This window comes from Ovis canadensis, chromosome 1 (assembly GCF_042477335.2).
Source record: "Ovis canadensis isolate MfBH-ARS-UI-01 breed Bighorn chromosome 1, ARS-UI_OviCan_v2, whole genome shotgun sequence".
Lineage (NCBI taxonomy): Eukaryota > Metazoa > Chordata > Mammalia > Artiodactyla > Bovidae > Ovis > Ovis canadensis.
In genome coordinates, this window is record NC_091245.1 from 115,833,609 (window position 1) to 115,853,857 (window position 20,249).

A 20,249-nucleotide genomic window follows, 5' to 3' on the forward strand; every position below is an offset into this window, starting at 1 on the left:
CAATTTTATTCAAATTAGAATCAGCAATCTTAATGTTTTTAGGGGTCACATGTGGTTTCCTTCGTCTAATGAAATGACAGGTATCTGAGAGGCAATCTGACCTCTAAACTTTATTCTGCCACTGATTCACTTACTGACCTGAGACATCACTTATTCTCTATGGGGGAGATTAAAGTATTAGTGATCTTTGCTCTAATAATACTTCTTGGTGGAAATTCTCAGAAAATCATCCAAGATAATGACAATAAAAAAAAGAGAATAGATGGTACTGAAATGATTCAGAATGATAACACCTACATTGAAGCATCTATATTAAATATACCTAGGCTTTATTGGGATTGTTAATGAGAACTTACCAAGCAGGCATTCTCTAATCTCTCATCTCCTTTCTCCCACTCTCCCTTCACATGAATTCTCATCAGTTTCTCTCTGTAAACTAATTTTATTTATGCCCCCTTTCTGCATACTAATTTCCCCTTTCACCCAGTTCCAGTCCCACTAGATGTATAATCTGAGCCCATTACCTAAACTATCTGAGCGCCAAATCTAAGGTCATAGAACTGAGCTGTTTGCAGTGGCTCATGGATTTCAGATCTTTCACAAGTTCAGGAAGAGAAAAGAATAAATATACTTACCATTTCAGGATCCAAATGATATAAAGAGCTGAGTCAATGCTAACAAAGAATACTTACATCAATAAGTTGTTGCCATCTGAATCCAGGGGAATGTAATGAGCAGTGTATGACTATCAAACATTTTGTTATCTCCCTTTCTGAGTTCTACATGTCAAGCTGTACTACAGTTGATGTTCATTAGGAGAGGGATCTTCCCACCTGTTGTTGTAAGGAGCATAGTGAATAAACAAGCCTATTTTAAGGGAGAGTTTCGCATCAAGAATGTTCAGGAGTCAAGAAGGAATCAGAGATTGTTATATAGATACATATTTAATATAGTAAATGTGATTGTGGTTACAGATACATATTTGGTGCTTTATCAAGTAGTATGAGTTACAGAATACACAACACATTGGATACAAAATTTGAAGATAAACACAGTTGTTCCTAAATGAAAAACATGGGATACATGCTGATGAATGGTTTTCCAAACTTTCGTTTCTAATCTTTTCTCCAGGCTGGTCTCCTGAAGATGAGTTGCAAGTTGTAACAGTCTTAAAAAAAAAAAACTCAGTCCCCCAAATTCTAATAACATATGATATAAAAAGAACTTTTGGCAAAAACTATCCAGATTACTTCTCTCCATGGAAAAATTTTCAACATTTCCCATTGTTTTGTTTATGCCTTAGTTTGTATATGTTTCTAGATAGGGAGTTAAATGCTTTAGTTGTATTCATTACTAGATAAATGTGGTTACACTCAAATATTTAAAATGTATCCTCATGCTGGAGGAGAAGAGAAATGGAGACATAGGTGTGAAAGAGAAAGGAAAATTTTCTCAGGTGAGAAAACAAGAGACTTATCAAACTAGATATAAATGTTGAGTTGAATTTGTAGCTTCTCCACTAGAAGATAAGATTATTGTTAAACTGTGAGGTGAGAATAATATTCCAAAGTTTGGTTATCTGTCTTTTTCCCTTTACTTTCTGCTATGAGTTTCCATTCAAAGCTATTAATGTCTTAGTTGGCAGACTTGATCTTTTCAGTTACAGGGTGTTGGGGGAAGCCTTTCTTTTAATATCTATTGCTCTGATCTGCCTCATGGCCTGTTTGGGTGAAGATACGCTTAACACAAGGAGTAGTTGCTAAATTGCTAAGGAGCCTTGTCCAAAGCAACTATTAAGCATACACTTATCTAATAGGATGGAGAGACTGGAAAACCCATAAACCAAGATATAATAAGACCTCATGTCCAGAACCTATAGAGAGTTGTCTAACCCTTGGGTTTGGACATTCAGATATTAGAAACAGTTCTCCATGCTCTGCTTTCTTGCACATGCAAACCCACTGGGGAAAGGATGGCCCCCATGTTTCTTCGTTTATCTAATCAAGACTCCCTAGGATTTTAAAATGGAGTTTCACATCTAGCTTTATTGTTAGTCAAGAAATGCCTTCCTGCAAATCTTGGTGGTGACACCAAAAAGTTATTTGATTTTCAATCAAGTGGAGTTGCTCTTAAATGTTTCCTAGTGAATGGACTCACTTTGTAGGTAAGTCTGGGCACTTACTTCTTCACCACTTCTCACTCCTCCTTTCCCCTCTTTCTTTTCTCATGACCCTATTTGTACCAAACTTGCTAAATTACCAGGAAACAAAGAAAATGGCTACTAGAAAGAATGATTTCAAGGGTAAAAATCATTTCCCTGAAATATGAATAGCCTTTGAAATGATTCTCCAATTATCAAATTTGTGATGGGACAGATAGCTGGAAAAATCCCTGACAAAGAATGTTTATTAGTTTACCAATTGATTTATTATACTTTGTGAAATAATAATAACTCCCCCCTATTGAAAGGGGGTATATACAGAGAACAGCAACCAAGCAAAATCGATGGCTCTGTAGAAGGCAAAAATAAAAACAATTTCTTTAACAAATTTTTCTCTTTATGCACTAAAAACTGAAATCTGCTTAAAGCGTAATTTGTACAGTAGAGAATGAGTACATGGGTGGTTTTGGGAGTGGGGCACAAAATGTGTTTATAAATTTGCTTCTACTGATTTGAAAGCAAAATTACTGAAACACATCAGTTTTACATTTCAGAAGGTGTGTGTGTGTGTGTGTGTGTGTGTGTGTTGGTGGTTGCTCATATGAACAAGCATGGCTTTAGCAGCTAAACATGGAACACAGCCTCCTAACTTACTCTAGAATAGATAGTCTTCCTCTTTGTTCTGGTCAAATTTGGATACTCATCTGAGGCCAAGCTCAAACTATATCAAACACAAGCAGAGAGACAGGGCATGGCGATTTCCTGGCCTCCCTAATCTTGGGTTTCTCTCAAGGATGAGAACCATGTACTCCTGTTCCCATTGACCACCTCTCTACATCCCAGATCTACACAGGACTGTGTTACATTTTCTCAAGGGCTCCTCCACTGAGCTTCATACTTCACCGGGCAATTCACTCAAGGGAGATTGCAGAGGAAGGGGAGGAGGGAAAGGGAGTGATAAACGGACATTACACATTCTTTTCCTGAAAAGATCTCCCTAGTTTTCCCAACTTCCCAAAATTTAAAAGAACGCTATTTTGTTTGTTTTACCATGGAAATTTTTGGTAGCTCAGGTTTTTCTCTTCTGAGTTTAAAAACACTCAAAATATGTCAAAGAACTTTCTAGGGCAATGTTTATATGTTTGCTTTTTCATTTGGGGCTGTGATATTTATACTCCTTTTAATTTTTTACTTAGAAGAGTGTCTAATGTGTGTGTTCATACTGCTTTAAGTTTAAAATCCTGTTTGCATATATATTCCATGTCACCAGTTGACTGCAAGGCATTTGTGCCTCTTGTAGCCGTCACAGCTCTGCCCTCCTGGTGCTTATCCTGCTTTTTCTGCCTCCTGTGTTTTCAGCTTATGAAAAGGCAAAGACCCTTTTTATCCTCCACTGACAAGTCTACCCACTTACATAGGATGTGCAGTCAATTTGTGAATATGGTAAGCTTGAGTCTTTGTAACATCGACCATCTTGGTGAACTTTCTAGTCTCTAGTCAATTCTTTGGGTATTTGTAAACATTTGGTTATTTCAAATAATATGAATAAAATATTTGAAATTTTAATGACATCAAAATTTTTATTAAAAATGTTTTAGCATTCAGAAAAAACAACTCACCTAAATTCTTTGGTTCTTAAATTTTCTAGCTGCTTGAGCAAGTATAGGATTGGTGATTTTATACCCATTTGGGGCAGCATAGACAGATGCTGAGAAAGGTTGTGCTGGGAATTCTTGTTATGAGTTGCTTGTCACTCCTACACAAATAGACATAGTGAGAACTTATCTTTCATGCTCACAATGTTGACCTGGCTTGTCAACCTCTTGACAATGGAGTTTCTTTGAAGTGAGCAATATTGATAAATATGAATGAACTCATACCAGACTAGCAACTGTTGGCACTAGACCCAGTCACTCCAACCCATTTTCAGAGTTTGAAATGGCAAGTATTCAGAAAGGGCACATTAGTCTTTGAAATAACAAAAATAAGAAAAACCCAACAAATGTAGTCAGTGTTTACTCAAAGAATACAGTCATATTGTTGCTTCACTTTCAATATTCTTAGGGAATAACTGAATTAATAGGTTACAGACATGTGAAACTAGGAGTTTGTAAATGAAAGAAAGAAACAAAAGGAGGAAATAGAAGACTAAACAATGTAATCTCCTACTTAAACATTTAAGATGTTTACTAATCCCTTAAAAATCATTTTTTTAGTTAACTCAGTATCCTCACTTGGTTACCCTCACACACAGTTGGTCTCTTTATTACTAGACTATGTATTGCTTAATCAAATCTACTAAAGATAATAAAAAATTCTAGTAAGACTTATCATAATCAAATATAGCATGCAAAGTGTGAACGTACTAAAAATTGGCTTTGTGTAAGGCTTGTTAGGGGTATAAATGTGTGTTTTGACTATAATACAATTCATTACTATGGTGAGCAAAATGAGGAGGGGAATGAGCAGTTGCTAGAAGATCAGATCATTTTGCAAAATGCAGGGTACTGTAAAACTCTATCTCACTCAGAAAGTCTCTGCATTTAGTCAAATTAAGTTTTCTGAAGATAATTTGCTATTTTGAAGATAATCATTATGTGCTTAACAAACTGATGGCACCATAGGACAACTACCCCTTTTAGGTTTGACAAGATTTCTCCATTGTAGTATACAGCCCTCTTGATATTGAGAAGGAAGACCACGGCAATGAGCAGCATGTTTTCGTTTTACATGATTGGAGTTGGCAATTTTGGAATTTTGCAGTCACACAAATTTTAACTAATTTGAAAATGGAAACCTTGGGCCTACTTTTAGAGGCATAGATACATTTATAAAGTAATCCATGTCAATCTCAGGTTACTGATTTAGTACAGAATTTGGTAACTTTATGTGTGGGAAGGTCTGAGGGAATTATAAGAAGCCCCATGGATTGTGTTCAGATTGATTTTATATAAACACAATACATTCTTGGCTGTATCTCTTGTTTATAATCTCTAGTTAACACAAAGACGGTCTCAGAGGAAGACCAATGTTTTGAACAATGTATTTGCTTAAAAACTCAAATAGTGGTTGCCTCATAAAATGCCTACCACATTTTACTAACCAAATTCAGAAAATAATGAGTGGCCTCCCTGGATCAGAATTAAAACAACAAATGAGATCAATTAATCTCACTTGAAATTGGCTTTTCCACATCCATATTCTTTTTTCATCCAAATTTAGATGGCAATCCATTACCAAGTGGAGTCACATTCAATGATATCATATTTCTGCTTTATATTTCCCTAAGTAGAGTTTTTCTGTTGTTCTTACTGAGTTTCACAACAACCTACAAGTATAGAGCTTAGTTGGGAATGCGGGCAGGAAGGGGACACTGGAAAAGGAGGACATTGGGGCAATAGATAATCTTCCAAAACAATGTGGGCAAAAGAGTAAGCAACCCTCCGTGGGGTTTTCCATCTCAGAATCTTTGAGCAAGCTGCTACAGGAAGATATGTGGGTTGCTGCAAAGTGCAGGGTGATTATGGATGAAATAACTCTCAGGATGATTCTCACAGCCTGATTGCATTGCTACTTGATGAACTCCTGATAAAATTCAGAGCGCACAAAGCGAGGCAGCGAATCCTTCTCCATCAGAGCATGGATTCTTTTCTGGGCCACATCAAAGCTACTTGGGGAAGGCTCCACCAAATTCTTCACTGTGATTTCCTTCGTGAAATGATCAATATTCACCTGTGAGCCAGAAAACAGGATCACTGAGTCAGCCCAGGTTGTGGGATTTGAGGAGGGGTAGGGAGAAAAGTGCTTCTCACATAACACATGAGGGGAAGCGAGGCATAGGAAATTAGAATAGCTTATCACTTCTATTTTATATACAGTAGGGTAAGGCAACTGGTGCTTCAACAAATGCATGACTCAGATTACAATCTAACCAGTATTAGGCACCCAGTGTTAGAAATAAACAACTGATTCAGGCAGACCTCATATAAGCTTCTCAATAACTCTAAAAAATGAGTCTTTCCTTTCCTAAGCGAAAGGCAGATAGATAGGGACTTCAAGATCACAGAGCTAATGAATGTATTTGAAGGCAGAAACTCGGAATTTGAATCTAGGTATCCTGATGCCTAATCCCATAGTCTTCCTACCACAGCATTTGGTTTCACCCCTAATGGGGAGAATGAAGAGAGAGAAATTCTGATCAGGGATCCAAGACTTTGTGCGTGTCTCTAGAAGAATAAGGAAACTTGTTTTTTTCCTGAAACAAACAAAGACACAGTGGTTTTAACACAACATGCATAACAATAGCAACTGACATTTATTGAGTGCTGAGAACTTTACCTTCACCAGCACTGTGCTGTGAACTCCTTGAATCTTACAACTCTGAGAGGCAATACTGACATCCACATTTTACAACTGAGGAGCAGAAGAGTTAAAGTGATTTGCCCAAAATCATAAGGGGTAGATAGAAGATTCAAAAGCCCAGCAATGTTGCTTTTACCCAGGAGACTGGAGTGTTGGGAGGCATCATGGCTTATTTGGCCTGAATGCAGGGCCATTCTACACTGTGTCACTCCCAGGGACATCATTCATGTGAGGGTCCATGTGAATGGTCCCCTGGGCTTGTGCAATGTACAGCTTGCCTGGGCTTGCCTGAGTATGATTTGAGAGAAATCATTGTTTATCACGTTGTTATTCCAATGACTCTTGTACCTCAGCGTAAAGAAGAAAGAAACAAAACCCAAATCAACCAATGGTTCTGAACTGAAACATTAGGAAGTGTTTGGGTCTCTCCTGGGCTGCTAAAGTTTCTTGATACTGAGAAAAGCTATCTGTGCTCAAATAATTATGGAGTGTCTTTAGGTCAGAGTCAGGGACAAAGGCATGACTGGGGACAGCCAGGCCAGAACAGACAGGAGTGACTGTGATTGAAGGTCCAGGACGAAGTGAGTTGAGGCTATGACGTGCTTCCCACAGGTGAGAGCAACCTGTGTGTTTTATGCAGGAATGGTGGAAGACTTCACAGACTGCGCTAGAAACGGCCTCAAAGGTGAGGTAGTCAGATGTCTGTCTTCATAGGTGAAGACTCCAAGATCCAAAGAGGTCAATTTACATGCCTACAAACAGCTAGTGAGGAACAGTCTGTTATTCTTCCTGCCACACTAAAGCAATGCTTCTTCCTTCTCTTAAATATATACTGAACTAGATGAGCAGCCAGACTTACTCAAAACAGTTGAAAAATTTTAAAACTAAAAATTATAAAATTTTGAACAATTATAAAGCTATTAATCCTACTTTTTAAAGAATTGATATGTTTTTTAAAGAAGTGATACATATTTTAACCTCTCTAACACATAAATAGCAAATAACAGCTATTTTTTCTTACTATTTTTATGTGCATGAGCTCCTCTAATGAATCATTTTGATATATACTCATCTGTACAATACTGAGCAAAGAAAAAAAAATTTATTAAGATATGGACATGACAATTTTTAGTATATAAATTATCTGTTTATCAAACTACACAGGGTAATTTCTCATTTTTAAATCTTACTTCCAATTTTTTATCACTGTATCTCTCCTTCAGTTCCTGATATTAAAAAACTGAAGTGAATATTCAGATAAAGAAAATTTAGATTACTATTTGCCTGGGTAAACTTGTTATACAGGTCATTCTGGTATTCATCAAAATGAAATACTAGGCCTTCCCTGGTGGTACAGTGGATAAGAATCCGCCTGCTAATGCAGGAGACACAGGTTCAGTCCCTGGTATGGGAAGATTCTATATGCAGCAAAGCAGCTAAGACCACGCACCACAACAATGGAGCCTGTACTCTAGAGCCTGCAAAGCGCAACTACTGGGCCTGTGCGCTTCAACTACTGAAGTCTGCACCAACAGCGAGTGCTCTACAACAAGAGAAGCTATCACAATACACTGCAAGGAAGAGTAGCCCCTGCTTGTCACAACTAGGGAAAGCCCACACACAGCAACGAAGACCCAGAGCAACCAAAAATAAATGATAACAAATAAGTAAATAAATAAAAACATGTTTTTAAAAGTGAAATCATAAATTTTTGTCAAAATGCAAGCTAACTTTTAAAACAATAGCTACAATTTATTAAACATCCTGTAGGTATATACACACATACCACACACATACATGAAATTATTACAATTAAAGAGAATTGAGAATTAGAAAGCTTTAGTTAGAAACTTGCCCAAAGTCATACATCAAGAAAGGTCTGGAGTTGGTATACCTGCATCCATTCATCTCACAAACATTCACAGAGTGTTTATTATGTAACAGGACTGGGATTTACATCCCTCTGATGCTCAAGTAAGAGACTGGAGGCCAAAGCTGTTTTAATTAGAGCCCAAAGGTCCTTATAATGAAGGCTATCATTTGTGTGTTCTAGTAACTCAGCAAGGGTTTTATTTATTTTGAAACTCTATTCTTAATTTCTCATATTTTCATGATACCCACGAGTGTTCTAGTAAGGAACTTTGAGAACAATGTTTTCCTAGAGCTCAGAGAAGCTAGCAATAGCCTGGATGGGTCTCCATTATTTGCATATGTTCAAATCCTAGACTTCTGTGAAGAGGAATGAAGGTGGTAAGAAGACAGGTTGGAAATGGGAAATCAGTCAGTCAGGAAATTGTGTCAAATTTAATACTAACAGTACATTAATGTCCTTGGTAACATCACAAATAGAGATTCCATCCTGACAGAACAGGCCAGCTCCAATGGCATCAGAAGTAGGGGAAAGCCAATACATATGCATGGGGTGGGAGACTGAGGAGTGAGTAGAAGAGGGGATCTAGGGAGGATTCCAAAATAATTCCCACAGCAAGACTAAACCCAGGTGCATGCTAGGATTCTCACTTTTCCACCTTGACCTGTCGTACTCTATACTCTTTGCTCCTCACCTCCACCTCCTATGTCATGGAGGCGGTTCATGTGTTGGCATTAAGTATATAATCTAATTTGATTATTAGATTATAATAATCCATTCAGATAAATTTGCCCTTTAAAAAGGATCAGTGATGAGTAATGCATTACCAAAAGAATGAATATCAAATGATAGAACCTCAAGAGTCTAGTACACTTGTGAGAGAAAAAAGATATTAGGGTTTCCCTCTCTCAAATCATCTTAAGTTAATTACTGTCTGCCTAGAGGGTTTGCTCAGATCACCTCTGTACCTGACCTCAAATTTTGGTGAAATGTTTGATGTCCAGATTGGATTTCAGTGTGCAATGTGGAATCAGTGACCTGATCAAAACATGATAAAGGGTCTTGCTTAGGCCATCCTGAATTCTACAAAAAATCTTTTCAATTCAGTTTCACAAATAGGAAAGGGCAGATAAACTGCCCTAAAGTGTCTTTGAAATCAACACACATCTTTAACAGTTAATTAATATTATATTGTCCTCCAACATCTGTAGCATGGTTACCATGGGATCATTTGGTTTTCATGAGTAGAAACCTTGTCCAGATCAGAGAGTAAATGAAAAAGCCTTAGGGGAGACCAGCGGGTGGCAGAGAGTGGGTTGGAAAAGAGAGAATTTTCACCAAAAAAAAAAAAAAAAGGAAGGAGGAAAGGGGGAAGGGGAAAAGGTGAAGTGATAGAAACATTCATCAGACATTAATTTGTTCAAATGCTGAGATATGTATTCTCACATCCACTGTTTAATTTCATCCTCACACCAATCCTGCAAAATAGTCATTATCCTCATTTTCCCAAAGAAAGAAACTAAATTCAGAGAGACTGAGTACTTCACCCAAGATCATACAACCTGTATTATCCTCATTTGTGATTACATGCTACTGAAGAGAGACCCATACTGCTTAGAAAGTTATCTAAACAGACTTCAAGTTCACATCTGCTTGACTGTATTGCTTTCCCATTGCATTCAGTAAGTGTTTAAGAAAGGTGCCCCACTTTCAAATAGGAATAACCTTTAGCTGCAAACTGTATTGCAGATGGAAATCCTTCCTGGGAAGTAGTTGAGCTGACCCCCATGGACCACTCTCACCCACCTTCCAATCAGGACCAACCTCTTTAGGAGCCTCTGCTTGGATGAATTCTTCATAAATTTTCTTTGCCATCTCAGCCATCTTGACAGGGGACTTGATCTTCTTGTAATCTTCACAGGCCATCCAGAACTCAAGATTCTCCTCACTGAATTCAGATTTCAGGAAACTTTTGAAGCTGGCAAGTCCATCTGGCAAGGAAAAAGGTTATTTGAGGAAATGTATTCTATCTGTCTATCATCTGTCTATCACTATATCCCATGTTGTAGCCTAGGTTTATTTATAACACATTTCTGTTATTTGTGTGATAACCTGACTCATTTGTTAACTCATTTGTTAATCATTACAAACCTAAGAGGCAGAGGCTGCTATATCCTATTTTACAAATGAGGTCAGAGAGATCAAGTAACTTTCTATTAGTTAACCAGCTGGAAAGTGGCAGAGCTGGGATTCAAATACAGACAGTCTACATTTGGGTGATAAAGGTTTAACCGTACATAGCATTGAGGGACACTATGAGCACTAATGCCATTCTGGATACTTATCAGTTACCAAAAAGAAAAAAAATACACTTAAAACTTGATTTGGTAGTGTAAGTAATATTAATGTTTATTCTCATGTATCAACTACTTAGTTTTTTTCTTTCTAAAGTTGATTTTTGGAGCAAATATTATGTTCCAGGAATTATGGTAAGTAAAATAGACATGCTACCTGCCCCAGTGAAGATTCTGGGAAGGTAGAAAAGAAAATGAAACATCACAAAAAATGTATACACAATGAAAGACAGCAATATGAAAGACAGCAAGAGTAACAAAAAGGGTTCTAACCTGATTTTACATTTAAAGAAGGCCTATATGAGAAAGTGAGACAGGAGATCTGAAGGAGGATTTATAGGGGCCTGACGAAGGGGGCCCACATGTAGAGCAGTTACTACACCCATCAGTGAAACATCAGTCTTTAACACATATTAAATTAAATATAAGTATGACTGTTGTGGTTCTGTTTTCAGAGTACTGTTGCTCATGTAGAATATGTTTCAGTTTGTAAATCCATGTCTCCTGCATTGAGGGCAGATTCTTTACTGTCTGAGCCACCAGGGAAGCCCATATATACATACATACATACATACATACATATATATATATATATATATATATATATATAATGCAAATATGTATATTAGAGATTTCTGGGTCTGATCGTTTTGTTTTCTTTTTCTTTCTTCTAACCTTGTTCTGCAGCTCTAAGCTCCAAAGTGGTAGATAAGTTGAAGGCAAGGTCAGGAATTAGGAAAGCAATGAAGAGGAACAAAGGAAAAATCATTTTATATCTTCAATGTTTTCCTCCTTTTAAAGCTGATGTATAGATAGACAGTTAGATATATATCTAGCTAGATAGAGAGATATAGATAGATAATTGATAGATAGATAGACACTTTTTTAGCCCCAATTCTAACAAATCTGTATGTACTGAGAGAATCCATGCACATTTATTATGTAAGGTAAGTGGACTTCTAAAGGAAGGAGAGAAAATTTTAGTTCCCCACAGACTATATCAGATTTACAGGCATGCCTGGCCTGGCGTTTGCCTCCCAGGCTGAAGGCTGGACTGACTGGAACCTCAAGGTCTACATTTCCTCTAACTTGTTCCTCATCAGAAGGCACCTCTATAATTCATTATTTTACTTGGAGAACATAGTCATGTACTGAATTCATTTCCTTTGACCTAATTTCTATTTCCATTCTTCTTGAATATTTCTCCCTACTTCTTTTTATAGATTCTAATTTTCATTCATTAGTCATTGCCCAGTACATTGATTTCAAACAATATGCACAAAATATCATGATTAAGCCAGAAATATAGCATTGTCATTTTTTAATTTTTCTTCTATACATTTTGTCTTTATATTCCTCACAGTTCCCAGCAATTAAACTCAATTTTAAAGAAACAGGATTGCTAAATTATAATTAACTTGGATTAGGGTAACTGACAATTTTGGATCCAAACAAGAAACTTTGCATTTTAATCCCTTCTCCCTGTACTTAATATAAAAACATTTTTTTAATGGAGCAACACCTAAAAATACATTGGGGAGTGGTGGTAGGTATCATGAACAGTTTTCTCTAATAACCGACCTAGAAGAATTGCTTTAAAACCACTTGATAATGTTCACCAGACTAAGATCACATGTATTTTCCCTCACTCCTGCCCATATTTCCAGCACTATGTGATTTCATAAGCCTTTCAGGTATGACCTAAATCAAATCCCTTATAATTATACAGTGGAAGTGACAAATAGATTCAAGAGACCAGATCTGATACACAGAGTGCCTGAAAAACTATGGACGAAGGTTCATAACATTGTACAGGAGGCAGTCATCAAAATCATCTCTAAGAAAAAGAAATGCAAAAAGGCAAAATGGTTGTCCAAGGAGGCCTTACAAATAGCTGAGAAAAGACAAGATGGGAAAGGCAAAGAGAAAAGGAAAGATATACCCATCTGAATGCAGAGTTTCAAAGAATAGCAAGGAGAGATAAGAAAGCCTTTCTCAGTGATCAATGCAAAGAAAAGAGGAAAACAATAGAATGGGAAAGATGAGAGATATCCTCAAGAAAATTAGAGATACCAAGGGAACATTTCATGCAAAGATGGGAAAATAAAGGACAGAAAAGGTATGGGCCTAACAGAATCAGAAGATATTGAGAAAAGGTGGCAAGAATACACAGAAAACCTCTACAAAACAGATCTTCATGACCCAAATAACCATGATGGTGTGATAACTCACCTAGAGACAGACATCCTGGAATGTGAAGTCAAGTGGGCCTTAGGAAGCATCACTGTGAACAAAGCTAGTGGAGGTGCTGGATTCCAGTTGAGCTATTTCAAATCCTAAAAGATGATGCTGTGAAAGTGCTGCACTCAATATACCAGCAAATTTGGAAAACTCAGCAGTGGCCACAGGACTGGAAAAGGTCAGTTTTCATTCCAATCCCAAAGAAAGGCAGTGCCAAAGAATGTTCAAACCACCACACAATTGCACTCATCTCACATCCTAGCAAAGTAATGCTCAAAATTCTCCAAGCCAGGCTTCAACAGTACATGAACCATGAACTTCCAGATGATCAGATTTAGAAAAGGCAGAGTAACCAGTGATCCAATTGCCAACATCCACTGGATCATCAAAAATGCAAGAGTTTCAGAAATATATCTACTTCTGCTTCATTGACTACACTAAAGCCTTTTACCGCATGGATCACAACACACAGTGGAAAATTCTGAAAGCGATGGGAATATCAGACCACCTGACCTGCCTCCTGAGAAATCTGTATGCAGGTCAAGAAGCAACAGTTAGAACTGGACATGGAACAACAGACTGGTTCCAAATCAGAAAAGGAGTATGTCAGGGCTGTATATTGTCATTTTGCTTATTTAAATTATATGCAGAGCACATCATGAGAAATGTTGGGCTGGATGAAGCACAAGCTGGAATCAAGATTGCCAGGAGAAATATCAATAACCTCAGATATGCAGATGACACCAACACTATGGCAGAAAGTGAAGAACTAAAGAGCTTCTCGATGAAAGTGAGAGGAGAGTGAAAAAGTGGGCTTAAAACTCAACATTCAAAAGCCTGTTCTATACATCTGTGTCTCTTTTGCTGTCTTGCATACAGAGTTATTGTTACCATCTTTCTAAATTCCATATAGATGCGTTAGTATACTGTATTGGTGTTTTTCTTTTGGGGTTCAGGATGGGGAACTCTTGTATGCCTGTGGCAGATTCATGTTGATGTATGGCAAAACCAATATAATATTGTAAAGTAATTAACCTCCAATTAAAATAAAAAGGAAAAGAAAAAAAAAAAACCCTCAACATTCAGAAAACTAGATCATGGCATCCGGTCACATCACTTCATGGCAAATAGATGGGGAAACAATGGAAATAGTGACAGACTTTATTTTGGGGGCTCCAAAATCACTGCAGATGGTGACTGCAGCCATGAAATTAAAAGACGCTTGCTCCTTGGAAGAAAAGTTATGACCAACATAGACACCGTGTTAAAAAGCAGCAACATTACTTTGCCAGCAAAGGTCTGTCTAGTCAAAGCTATGGTTTTTCCGGTAGTTGTGTATGGATGTGGCAGTTGGACTATAAAGAAAGCTGAGTGCTGAAGAATTGATGGTTTTGAACTGTGGTGTTGGAGAAGATGCTTGAAAGTCCCTTGGACTGCAAAGATATCCAGCCAGTCCATCCTAAAGGAAATCAGTCCTATTCACTGGAAAAGCTGATGCTGAAGCTGAAACTCCAATACTTTGCCCACCTGATGCAAAGAACTAACTCATTGGAAAAGACCCTGATGCTGGGAAAGATTGAAGGCAGGAAGAGGAGGGGACAACAGAGGAGGAGATGGTTGGATGGCATCACCAACTCGATGGACATGAGTTTGAGTTAGTGATGAATGGGGAAGCCTATTGTGCTGCAGTCTATGGGGTGGCAAAGAGTCGCACACAACTGAGCGACTGAACTGAATGAACTGAACTGATATGTTATCATTTAGTGACACAGGAATCAATAGTACATGCTGAAAGAAAAAATAAAGACTGAGTTCTCTCTCTGTCATCCTTCAAGTTTTTATTGTTTCTTAAACAAAAGGTGTCAGTTAGTCTCTCAGAGAAGGCAATGGCACCCCACTCCAGTACTCTTGCCTGGAAAATCCCATGGATGGAGGAGCCTGGTAGGCTGCAGTCCATGGGGTCGCTGAGAGTTGGGCATGACTCAGTGACTTCACTTTCACTTTTCACTTTCCTGCATTGGAGAAGGCAATGGCAACCCACTCCAGTGTTCTTGCCTGGAGAATCCCAGGGACGGCAGAGCCTGGTGGGCTGCCATCTATGGGGTTGCACAGAGTTGGACACAACTGAAGTGACTTAGCAGCAGCAGCAGCAGCAAGTTACTCTCTGCTGAAATGAAAAAATTCCCAGGCACTTTCTAGCTGCTGGGAAATAATGATGGGAATGAAGTCTTATGAGCTCCCATACTATCAGGTCTAAGACTGCAGAGGAAGCAATAACTTCACAGCACAAGTGTAGGGCAAATTAGCTCTCATTAGCCTTATGTCCCCATAACATAGTGATTCAGGCATTCTGAATCACCCTTTCCACATCTTTGAAAAAGGTAGAGCTAAAACTCTAGTCCTCCAAAACATTGTTATTTATGACCTGAGGATACATTCCAGGATGCTACAGCAATAACATTTACCACATTACCAAAACATCCTAGACAAGGAATGAGCTCAGAAAATAACTTTCCAGTGTATTGAATCCATTTCCTGGATTCACATAAGAGAAGTGATCACTCCCCCCACCCCGCCCCCGCAATGGGATTATTTGCTACTATAACTCTTTCTCCCAGGATGCTGTTGATTATCTGAGTTCAAGGTTGGAGTTTCATTTATCTTTGCCCCTCTTTCAAAAGCGTCCCACCTCTTAGTGTAAATCTGTGTATCTAATATTTAATAAAGGTTCAAATTGAATAACATAAGACTCACTGAGATAAAAATTTCCTTCTATGTCTCAAAACTGAAGAGCACAAACATTAAGGAAAAATAAATTTGCTAATTTTGCTATTACTGCAGTGTTTTATTTCATGGGAAAGTTACCTAAACTCTCTCTGTCTCAGTTGCTTTTTCTGAAAAATACAAATTGTTTGCATATCTAAGTGCTAAAATTATTGAAATCATTAGGTAACCTAGTATATGCAAAATGTATAGAACAGTGACTGGCACATGATGAATAATAAATGTAAGCTATTGCTTTTTTATAACTATTGCTTTAAAGAAAGTTGTGACTGCCAGTGAGTAAGATGATGATAAAGAACAGCCAGGCAAAAGAAGGGAGAAAATTGGAAATCAAAGAAGAGAAGTAGAGGAGAATGCAAAGACGGAAACAAAAAGAGGAGCCCAGATCCAGGCTATTCCATTCCCCATGCAAGAGTCCAAAGTTCAAAGATGTTTCAAGAAAATGTTCTGACCTTTTGGAATTCCTGGGGCAAAGAGTTTCACATAAAAACTGGTGCACTGGGACAACCCAGAGGGATGGTACAGGGAGGGAGGGGGAGGAGGGTTCAGGATGGGGAACACATGTATACCTGTGGTGGATTCATGATGATGTATGGCAAAACCAATACAATATTGTAAACTAATTAACCTCCAATTAAAATAAATTTTAAAAAATGAAAATGCTCAGTGGAAAAAAAAAATTGTGTGGCTACTGGGTTATGTTTCATTCTTCCTCTGCTCTTAAAAATAGTCACATGGAAGAGTTTAATGTCACTGTCTCATTTTAAACTCCCACATGCAATCTATTTTTGTATTTAAAAAGCAGTGTATCAGTTATGTGCCCCATGGACCTTCAAAAAGAAAACAGATGGTTCTGTATATAAAACTGAAGACGAAAACATAAGAAATTGGTGTTTTTTCAGAACAGAGTCAAATATACTGGGCAATTAAAAAAGATTTTGAATACGTTATTAGGTATGACCTATTAGGTTTTAATAGGCTTAATATAATCGGTAAAAAAATAAATAATTATTCTGTATACAACACAGTATTGTAAATCAATTATATATCAATAAAGAATATTTTCTTAAAGAAAAAAGAAATAATCTTATGGAAAAGATTGAGTAGCAGCTTAACGGTCTTATTTTTTTAAAGGTTTGGTACCAATTGATTTCATTTTCACTCAAAAAAATTTTAGTAAAACATGGTTTTAAGCAAGGCTTGAGGGACTGTATCAATGATGAGAATCAATATCCTGTATTTGCACAAGTGAATGTCAAATGTTCCTCATAAGTCAACAAACGTGACACTCTCTGAGGTTAAATGACTTAGTTTATCAAACAAACATGCAAGAAGGAATCATAATGTTTCTAGTGCATGTTTTTCAAATGTATCTTTCTTTATTACCTATTCTGAACCAATCATAGCTAATATCAGAACCATAATAGTTCTGGTTATAGACCATTAGTTTTTGCAGATTCAAAGAATATCTCATAAGAACTGAGTTGCCAAAATTTGGCTTAGTTATTCACAATGCATGAAAGTTAGTGTGTGGGGAAATATGTCAAAAATTGTTCCTTTTAGGTTGATGGTGTTGGGGTAGAATTACTTGGGCACGCCTATCATTTCACTGGTCCTTCTTTAGAAATAGAGAGAAGCAGAGACAAAGGGGCAAGAGAGATAGTGTCATAGAGGCAGAGATCGACGGGAAAATGGAAAGACAGAAAGGAAGATGGAGACAGAAACACGGGAGAGAGAAATGGAGGCGGGGAGGGGGAGGCTGTCCTGCCGCCCGGGGCACCAGCTCCTGTAGGCTCAGGCTCTTTTCCATTTCTGTGAGATCTCTGTATCCATACCAGAAACTCTTTTTATTATTTGTGCTGGTTTGAATGGATAAATACCCTTTCAAGGAAAGACTTTCGCCTGGAACAGTTATCAAATGTTTTCCTAATTATTACTTGGGGAAATTGTCCAAATCTTAAAAGTATTAATTACTTAAGATAATGATGTGGAACTTAAGATTATACACACACATATATACTCAAGACACATATATAGTACATATAATTTTAAAATATTATATCTAATTAAATAAAATGTGAATATTACATATATATTTGCACACATATATATATATGCATATACATATTTCTCCTTTAAGAAGCAAAAAATATTACTGCAAGAATATTGGATCTCAAGCTCACACCATGGAAATCAACTATGCAAGCTGAAAAACTTCAGTCCCAAAATGCTAGGTGTTAACACTAAGTGCCTCTGGCTTAATTCATTCTAATAGTTCTCTATCTCCTAAAAGCCTGAAACTTAAAAACATGTAGCCCTAAGGATTAGTGTGATTGAAAAGGATTGTGAATGGGCATATAAATTTATATCTTTCTCCTTAATAGCTTTAAAAACATGACACCAGTTCTTCTAATTTTGTTTATTGATAGTAGCAATATACCTGTACTCAGGGTATGCATAATTCATTTGTCAGGTATTGGCCCTAAAACCACAGGTAACACATAAATATTTATGATAAACATAAATATTTTTCTCCTAGTTGACTTTATGAAATTTCTGTGTCCAAGAAGGATAATGAAGTCATTTATTAACCCAGTTATTCAATAAACATTTGTTGAACACTATATGCATCAGGGCTGAGTATTCTGTTTAGCATAAGAAATAAAAAGAAAATCAAGTAACTGAATCACTTTGTAGTACAGCAGTAACACAACATTATAAATCAACTATACTTCAATAAACTTTTTTTAAAAGAAAATCAAAAGTTGATAATATTGAGAAAGTTTCAAATTAATGACTTTGGTGTTCTGCCTCCAGATATTAGATATTGATTCTATCACAGGTAAACAGAAGATGACCTCACCAAAAACAAGACAAAAAATGTTGTTTGTACACATTTCATCATACATTCTTTGCCACCTATTCTATGTCTATGAATCTTGATGGTCCTGTGGGAAAGATTTTTTAAATCCTTATTTTCGCAAAGCATGGAACAAAGTTTTTATAGTGAAAATGGAAAAATGTGAGTTAGATAATTTACATAAGTACTATTTTTAGGGAGAACGATTCAACATTTTTGCATTACCATGTACTTCCTCTTGTGAAATTATCCAGATGAAAAAGACTAACTCCTGGCTGTCAATGAGTTTATAATCTGTTATAGGAGGAAGATGCTGTGATCAGAGCATGATGCAGTGAATAACAAGTGGCTGAAAAATGTGCAAACAAACTGCTCTGGAAACTCAGAGGGAGCATCAGTCATTCTGGATGGTCAAGGAAAACTAGGCATTTAGTATTTAGATTGGCTCTAGTGGGAGAGGAGAATTTCAACTGATAGAGATTTTATGAATACAAAATATTCTAGTCAAAGGGATGACACATAGAAATGGAGGGGAGAACAGTTCAGTTTGCCTGCAGACAAGCAATAATAGTTACTATGGAGAATTTTAAGAACTAGAAATTTAAGCTTGATACTTCAGACCTTTGGAGTCAGTAGGGATTTTGGATTGGGAAAAGGCAAATAGTGCTCAGGTATATTGGTATTAGCTTGGAGAGGAGTTCTTGCCTTCACTTTTGTCATGTCTTGAATGAAGATATAAAAGGCATGCTGCCAGAAGAGGAAATTAAGGTTCGAGAAGTTAACAACCTGTGGCTGGTTACAAAAGCAATTAATAGCAATTTGAAATACCACCCAACCCATGCCTCAGAGTTTAGTGATATGTACACTGATACACCCAATCCATATCAAGCCATTATGAGGCCAAGCTGGAAGATGCAGTGTCTCTACTTAACTAATGAAAATTTTAAGACAAACAGAGGTCAAACTACTAGCTCTGCCCATTCAAGTAAGCAGGATAGATGGGAATACAACTTGTACTCAGCAGCCCGCCAGACAACTCATTTTTACACTGTCCCAAAGTGAGCTAGATAATCATACTCCCTTGACATCCTTCCAAAGTTGAAGAAATATAAAAATTTGAGAAGAAGGCACTGGCAACCTAAAGCTGCCTTATTTTGGGGCTCTTTCCCCTGACCTTTAAAAAAATAATTCAAATTTATGGTAGTTCTTTTTTCCCCAAACTTACAATTGTTCTGCAGGAGCTTATCCAGGGAATCACGCCACTGCAGGGCCTCGTCCAGCGAGGGTCTAAATTAAGCATTAGGAAAGAAAAAGGAGACAGAAAAAGTTGCATTAGGAGAAAGTTAACCACATACGCCAACAATGACTTGGACCTGCTTTTCTTTGAAATATTATAGTTGATGACATTCTCAGAAAAAGAGAGTTACAGTTGTTTTATTCTGATCAAGTGAGTTTGATGAGCTGGGTTTGATTTCCTATATCTATCTTGCACATTTTCATCTTTGTTGAACAATTTGGTGAGGGTTGTCACTTTTCAAAATCAGAGTGTATTTGTCATGAAGCTGTGTCTTGATATTCTTGGGTATCCCATGACAGTGTCTCCAATTGTGGTCTTTT

The 20,249-nt window shown here is 37.2% G+C and overlaps 1 protein-coding gene across 1 annotated transcript in view; it reads right to left on the reverse strand.

Moving 5' to 3' along the window:
• Nucleotides 1-925: 925 nt before the first annotated feature.
• Nucleotides 926-20,249, reverse strand: part of RGS5 (regulator of G protein signaling 5) — a 56,933-nt gene continuing 37,609 nt past the window's right edge. Inside the window, exons 3-5 of the mRNA XM_069577631.1 lie at nucleotides 19,858-19,919; nucleotides 10,218-10,384; nucleotides 926-5,893 (exon numbers count right to left, since the gene is read on the reverse strand). Of these exons, the coding sequence (XP_069433732.1) occupies nucleotides 5,732-5,893; nucleotides 10,218-10,384; nucleotides 19,858-19,919 (391 nt within the window). The 3' untranslated portion in view covers nucleotides 926-5,731. The remainder of the gene's footprint in view (nucleotides 5,894-10,217; nucleotides 10,385-19,857; nucleotides 19,920-20,249) is intronic.